Source organism: Onthophagus taurus, chromosome 5 (assembly GCF_036711975.1).
Source record: "Onthophagus taurus isolate NC chromosome 5, IU_Otau_3.0, whole genome shotgun sequence".
In the NCBI taxonomy this organism is placed as follows: domain Eukaryota; kingdom Metazoa; phylum Arthropoda; class Insecta; order Coleoptera; family Scarabaeidae; genus Onthophagus; species Onthophagus taurus.
In genome coordinates this window covers 1,515,836-1,524,067 of record NC_091970.1, presented here as the reverse complement: position 1 = coordinate 1,524,067, position 8,232 = coordinate 1,515,836, and the positions used below count along the sequence as shown (strand labels likewise).

Below are 8,232 nucleotides of genomic sequence, written 5' to 3'. Positions count from 1 at the left end.
AATCATATTTAAGGATTGTATGGAATTAAAAAAATGTTTTATTTTAATAAAATTTTATTAAATATAGACAATAAATTAACTACATTCAGCTTTGGTGTAAGCTTGTAATAAATCGTAAGATAAAGTTTTCCCCTTTTTCTTTTGTATCGAAACGTAAACAACGTAACTTTCCCCCGATTCCAAATTTTCAATAGTTTCCATGATTATTTCATCCTGCGATGATAAAACACTTTTAAACTCCTTAAATTCTTTACAATACGTAACCCCCAACGATTTTAAATTAAAATCTCGGCAACGATCCGTTAAATCCAACTTATCATTTTGCGTTTGCAATTTTCCCTTTTTTATAGCCACACAATATTTCGCGTTATTTTTCATGGGGGAAGCGTACCACCCGATGGTGATTTGGTCGCATTTTCGCATTGATATGTATTCGTGGACTTCCGTTCGTGAGGGAAGCACCGGGAATGGTATTTTTGATGGTTTTGTTGTCGCCAAAACCTTAACTCCTGAAGATCTTCGAATATCGGATGAAAAATTGCGATCGAGGACTCGTAAGAAGTATTTTAATGGGGTTGGGTTATCGATGGTGATTTTCCCGAAATTTTTTAAGCGGGATTTCGATTTTGTTCCGTTGTGTTTTAGGATTATTTCGATGTCCATTAACCCGCATGGGATGAAATAAAATTCTAACGAATTTTCCGATGATTTTTCTAACTAAAATTTGCTAGAATAAGGATGTTTATTAAATTTATTTTAATAATTATTACCTTGTAAATAAATTCGGCTTTTCCATCTAACTTTTTTAAATTAACGAATGTTAATTTCCCGTCTTTAAGGGATGTGGGTTTGATGTAAGCGTCGAATTTGGTTTTTGTTGAACCATAAGGGTACGTTAAATTTGTTTGTTGGTTGATTGCGAATACATCGACGAAATAATTTTGTCCTTTTTGTAAATCGTTTAATGTGAAATGAGTACGTTTTCCGACGCAACTTATTTTTGGTAAGGATAAGTCTTTATTTAAGTCTTTCCGGCGTTTGTGGTGATGATGATCGTATTTGATAACTTGGGGTTCTTCGTTTTCGTATTGTGCGGAACACAACGTTCGATAAGACTTTATTGTGTTGATAACGACGCAATAATCTGTTACGTGGGGATCGATTAAACTAAAAAAAATTGCATCCTAATTAGTGATGAAGACAAAGATAAAATTCACAAAATTTTCACAAAAATAGTGATTCTTGTGAGTTATTACCACGTGAATATTATTATAACCAAAAATGTTCGTTTTTAAAACCAAGCACGATTTATAAATATTAAAAAATTAAAATTCACAAAGTTTTCACAAAAATAGTGATCGTTGTGAATGACTACCACAATTGCGAACCTAGTAAAACGTTTTTTATTTGAAAATGTTTGATTTTGATGCCTATTATAACATATTTAAGTAATATAATCAAAATTCGCAACATTTTCACAATAAATAGTGATTGTAGTGAACGGTTAGCACAATTGATGAACCTAAAGAGACAATTTTTTAGTTAATAGTGTCTGTTTTTGACACCAAATCCAACATATTTAAATTTTAGAAATAAATTCACAAAATTTTCACTAAAATAGTGATCCTTGGGAGTTATTACCACGCGAATATCATCTAGCAACATATTATTTTAATCAAAAAGGTTCGTTTTTATACCAAGCACGATTAATAAATATTAAAAAATTAAAATTCACAAAGTTTTCACAAAAATAGTGATCGTTGTGAATGACTACCACAATTGCGAACCTATTAAAACGTTTTTTATTTGAAAATGTTTGATTTTGATGCCTATTATAACATATTTAAGTAATATAATCAAAATTCACAACATTTTCACAATAAATAGTGATTGTAGTGAACGGTTAGCACAATTGATGAACCTAAAGAGACAATTTTTTAGTTAATAATGTCTGTTTTTGACACCAAATCCAACATATTTAAATTTTAGAAATAAATTCACAAAATTTTCACAAAAGTAGTGATTCTTGTGAGTTATTACCACGCGAATATCATCTAGCAACATATTATTTTAACCAAAAAGGTTCGTTTTTAAAACCAAGCACGATTTATAAATATTAAAAAATTAAAATTCACAAAGTTTTCACAAAAATAGTGATCGTTGTGAATGACTACCACAATTGCGAACCTAGTAAAACGTTTTTTATTTGAAAATGTTTGATTTTGATGCCTATTATAACATATTTAAGTAATATAATCAAAATTCACAACATTTTCACAATAAATAGTGATTGTAGTGAACGGTTAGCACAATTGATGAACCTAAAGAGACAATTTTTTAGTTAATAATGTCTGCTTTTGACATCAAATACAACATATTTAAATTTTATAAATAAAATCACAAAATTTTCACAAAAATAGTGATTCTTGTGAGTTATTACCACGTGAATATCATCTAGCAACATATTATTTTAATCAAAAAGGTTCGTTTTTATACCAAGCACAATTTATAAATATTAAAAAATTAAAATTCACAAAGTTTTCACAAAAATAGTGATCGTTGTGAATAACTACCACAATTGCGAACCTAGTAAAACGTTTTTTATTTGAAAATGTTTGATTTTGATGCCTATTATAACATATTTAAGTAATATAATCAAAATTCACAACATTTTCACAATAAATAGTGATTGTAGTGAACGGTTAGCACAATTGATGAACCTAAAGAGACAATTTTTTAGTTAATAATGTCTGTTTTTGACACTAAATCCAACATATTTAAATTTTAGAAATAAAATTCACAAAATTTTCACAAAAATAGTGATTCTTGTGAGTTATTACCACGTGAATATCATCTAGCAACATATTATTTTAATCAAAAAGGTTCGTTTTTATACCAAGCACGATTAATAAATATTAAAAAATTAAAATTCACAAAGTTTTCACAAAAATAGTGATAGTTGCGAATGACTACCACAATTGCGAACCTAGTAAAACGTTTTTTATTTGAAAATGTTTGATTTTGATGCCTATTATAACATATTTAAGTAATATAATCAAAATTCACAACATTTTCACAATAAATAGTGATTGTAGTGAACGGTTAGCACAATTGATGAACCTAAAGAGACAATTTTTTAGTTAATAATGTCTGCTTTTGACATCAAATACAACATATTTAAATTTTATAAATAAAATCACAAAATTTTCACAAAAATAGTGATTCTTGTGAGTTATTACCACGTGAATATCATCTAGCAACATATTATTTTAACCAAAAAGGTTCGTTTTTAAAACCAAGCACGATTTATAAATATTAAAAAATTAAAATTCACAAAGTTTTCACAAAAATAGTGATCGTTGTGAATAACTACCACAATTGCGAACCTAGTAAAACGTTTTTTATTTGAAAATGTTTGATTTTGATGCCTATTATAACATATTTAAGTAATATAATCAAAATTCACAACATTTTCACAATAAATTGTGATTGTAGTGAACGGTTAGCACAATTGATGAACCTAAAGAGACAATTTTTTAGTTAATAGTGTCTGTTTTTGACACCAAATACAACATATTTAAATTTTAGAAATAAATTCACAAAATTTTCACAAAAATAGTGATCGTTGTGAATGACTACCACAATTGCGAACCTAGAACAACGTTTTTTATTTGAAATTGTTTGATTTTGCAATATCAAAAATGTTATCAAAACTTCAAATATTGTTTTCTCAAAAACTTTATGACCACCCTGTATAAGATACTGTGATACAGTAAATGACAATCTATTTGACAGCATTTGAAGAGTAATCGTGCCAATTTAGAGCTTTTTTGAATGAAAGTTTGCTGGGTTTTAAAGAGCATGGTGAAAATTGACAAAAAAAACTTAAAAGTCGAAGTTGTAGTCTACTTCCGGTGGACCGGAAGTGGCCACCATCTTGAAAATGTTTTAGATCGAAAAATCAGTATGAACCTCCTATATAAATTTAATTTCAGAAACGTAGATACAATGGAATAGAAATGAAACGGGTGTTGCCGACTTTTTGGCGAGCACTGTATATGTTAAGTTATACAGGGTGTGTCAAATGTCTGGAATATAGCCAATAACTTTGCCATTTGTGATTTTAAAGAAAAATGTTTCAAATACAAATATCATTATTAATCGTGGCGCACTCTTTGTCAGTATTTGCTTGCTTGTATTGTTTTTTGTTTCGTTGCTATGGCAACCAATATTGTTATTTTAAATGGGATGCATATTTTTTTTTGCATACTTTGATAGACGATAAGTCCCTCTATACGATGAACATATCAAATCATATGGTTGTATAAGAAAACATTAAATCAGTAATTTACAATAAAAGTAGGTACCGAAAGAATGCCATTGACAGCTTTAAATGTCAAAAAATGACAGTTAATGAATAATTAATAATGTATGGGTACGGTGACACACATTTAATGTAGTTTCGTCATCACACGTTTTTAACACTTCCGGTGTTAAGGAATTTTCGTCATATTTTGGTTAAACTGTCACTTAATTTGCGTAATTTGCTGATTTAATATTTTCAAAAAACGCATTTTTTCTTGATTTTTTTCTTATACAACCACATGATTTGGTATGTTCATCGCGTAGAGGGATTTATCTTCTATCAAAATATGCAAAAAAAACATATACATCCCATTTAAAATAAAAATGTTGGTTGCTATAGCAACGAAACAAAAAACAATACAAGCAAGCAAATATCGCCAAAAAATGCGCCACAATTAATAAAGAAACTTTTATTTGAAACATTTTTCTATAAAACCACAAATAGCGAAGTTATTGGCTATATTCCAGACATTTGACACACCCTGTATATACAAATAGGGTGGTCCATTTAATGTTAGACAAGCGATTATCTCGAAAACGGTTCATTTAACATAAAAATGAACCAAATGAAAGTGCGAAACCATATGACGATAACATTTTTTGACCTTGATCGTATTTTCAAGGTCACGAACAATTTTTTTAATGGCACCCTATGTTTTTGATTGCAAAATCTGAATTTATGGATAAAAGTAAAATAATTAAAGAAAAAAATACCGTGTGGTTTTGCCAGTACGACGGCGAAACATCTTTTATAGACAAAATCTAAATAAAAAAAATAACAATATTGGTTGCCATAGCAACGAAACAAAAAACAATACAAGCAAGCAAATATCGCCAAAAAATGCGCCACGATTAAAAAGAAACTTTTATTTGAAACATTTTTCTATAAAACCACAAATGGCGAAGTTATTGGCTATATTCCAGACATTTGACACACCCTGTATAACTTAACATATACAGTGCCCGCCAAAAAGTCGGCAACACCCGTTTCATTTCTATTCCATTGTATCTACGTTTTTGAAATTTAATTTATATAGGAGGTTCATACTGATTTTTCGATCTAAAATATTTTCAAGATGGTGGCCACTTCCGGTCCACCGGAAGTAGACTACAACTTCGACTTTAAGTTTTTTTTGTCAATTTTCACCATGCTCTTTAAAACCCCATATCTCAGCAAACTTTCATTCAAAAAAGCTCTAAATTGGCACGATTACTCTTCAAATGCTGTCAAATAGATTGTCATTTACTGTATCACAGTATCTTATACAGGGTAGTCATAAAGTTTTTGAGAAAACAATATTAGAAGTTTTGATAACATTTTTGATATTGCAAAATCAAACAATTTCAAATAAAAACGTTGTTCTAGGTTCGCAATTGTGATAGTCATTCACAACGATCACTATTTTTGTGAAAACTTTGTGAATTTTAATTTTTTAATATTTATAAATCGTGCTTGGTTTTAAAAACGAACCTTTTTGGTTAAATTAATATGTTGCTAGATGATATTCACGTGGTAATAACTCACAAGAATCACTATTTTTGTGAAAATTTTGTGAATTTATTTCTAAAATTTAAATATGTTGGATTTGGTGTCAAAAACAGACACTATTAACTAAAAAATAGTCTCTTTAGGTTCATCAATTGTGCTAACCGTTCACTACAATCACTATTTATTGTGAAAATGTTGTGAATTTTGATTATATTACTTAAATATGTTATAATAGGCATCAAAATCAAACATTTTCAAATAAAAAACGATGTTACTAGGTTCGCAATTGTGACAGTTATTCACAACGATCACTATTTTTGTGAAAACTTTGTGAATTTTAATTTTTTAATATTTATAAATCGTGCTTGGTTTTAAAAACGAACCTTTTTGGTTAAAATAGTATGTTGCTAGATGATATTCACGTGGTAATAACTCACAAGAATCACTATTTTTGTGAAAATTTTGTGAATTTATTTCTAAAATTTAAATATGTTGGATTTAGTGTCAAAAGCAGACATTATTAACTAAAAAATTGTCTCTTTAGGTTCATCAATTGTGCTAACCGTTCACTACAATCACTATTTATTGTGAAAATGTTGTGAATTTTGATTATATTACTTAAATATGTTATAATAGGCATCAAAATCAAACATTTTCAAATAAAAAACGTTTTACTAGGTTCGCAATTGTGGTAGTCATTCACAACGATCACTATTTTTGTGAAAACTTTGTGAATTTTAATTTTTAATATTTATAAATCGTGCTTGGTTTTAAAAACGAACCTTTTAAAATAGTATGTTGCTAGATGATATTCACGTGGTAATAACTCACAAGAATCACTATTTTTGTGAAAATTTTGTGAATTTATTTCTAAAATTTAAATATGTTGGATTTAGTGTCAAAAGCAGACATTATTAACTAAAAAATTGTCTCTTTAGGTTCATCAATTGTGCTAACCGTTCACTACAATCACTATTTATTGTGAAAATGTTGTGAATTTTGATTATATTACTTATATATGTTATAATAGGCATCAAAATCAAACATTTTCAAATAAAAAACGTTTTACTAGGTTCGCAATTGTGGTAGTCATTCACAACGATCACTATTTTTGTGAAAACTTTGTGAATTTTAATTTTTAATATTTATAAATCGTGCTTGGTTTTAAAAACGAACCTTTTTGGTTAAAATAGTATGTTGCTAGATGATATTCACGTGGTAATAACTCACAAGAATCACTATTTTTGTGAAAATTTTGTGAATTTATTTCTAAAATTTAAATATGTTGGATTTGGTGTCAAAAACAGACACTATTAACTAAAAAATAGTCTCTTTAGGTTCATCAATTGTGCTAACCGTTCACTACAATCACTATTTATTGTGAAAATGTTGTGAATTTTGATTATATTACTTAAATATGTTATAATAGGCATCAAAATCAAACATTTTCAAATAAAAAACGATGTTACTAGGTTCGCAATTGTGACAGTTATTCACAACGATCACTATTTTTGTGAAAACTTTGTGAATTTTAATTTTTTAATATTTATAAATCGTGCTTGGTTTTAAAAACGAACCTTTTTGGTTAAAATAGTATGTTGCTAGATGATATTCACGTGGTAATAACTCACAAGAATCACTATTTTTGTGAAAATTTTGTGAATTTATTTCTAAAATTTAAATATGTTGGATTTAGTGTCAAAAGCAGACATTATTAACTAAAAAATTGTCTCTTTAGGTTCATCAATTGTGCTAACCGTTCACTACAATCACTATTTATTGTGAAAATGTTGTGAATTTTGATTATATTACTTAAATATGTTATAATAGGCATCAAAATCAAACATTTTCAAATAAAAAACGTTTTACTAGGTTCGCAATTGTGGTAGTCATTCACAACGATCACTATTTTTGTGAAAACTTTGTGAATTTTAATTTTTAATATTTATAAATCGTGCTTGGTTTTAAAAACGAACCTTTTAAAATAGTATGTTGCTAGATGATATTCACGTGGTAATAACTCACAAGAATCACTATTTTTGTGAAAATTTTGTGAATTTATTTCTAAAATTTAAATATGTTGGATTTAGTGTCAAAAGCAGACATTATTAACTAAAAAATTGTCTCTTTAGGTTCATCAATTGTGCTAACCGTTCACTACAATCACTATTTATTGTGAAAATGTTGTGAATTTTGATTATATTACTTATATATGTTATAATAGGCATCAAAATCAAACATTTTCAAATAAAAAACGTTTTACTAGGTTCGCAATTGTGGTAGTCATTCACAACGATCACTATTTTTGTGAAAACTTTGTGAATTTTAATTTTTAATATTTATAAATCGTGCTTGGTTTTAAAAACGAACCTTTTTGG

General features: G+C 28.0%; 1 protein-coding gene across 3 annotated transcripts in view; it reads right to left on the bottom strand.

The window, feature by feature from the left end:
* Positions 1-36: 36 nt before the first annotated feature.
* LOC111413567 (neuron derived neurotrophic factor nord) overlaps positions 37-8,232 on the bottom strand; it is a 31,468-nt gene continuing 23,272 nt past the window's right edge. For all 3 annotated transcript variants that reach the window (XM_071195822.1, XM_071195823.1, XM_071195821.1), the window contains 2 exons: positions 771-1,167; positions 37-717 (listed from right to left, as the gene is read on the bottom strand). In XM_071195822.1, the coding sequence (XP_071051923.1) occupies positions 76-717; positions 771-1,167 (1,039 nt within the window). In that variant the 3' untranslated portion in view covers positions 37-75. The remainder of the gene's footprint in view (positions 718-770; positions 1,168-8,232) is intronic.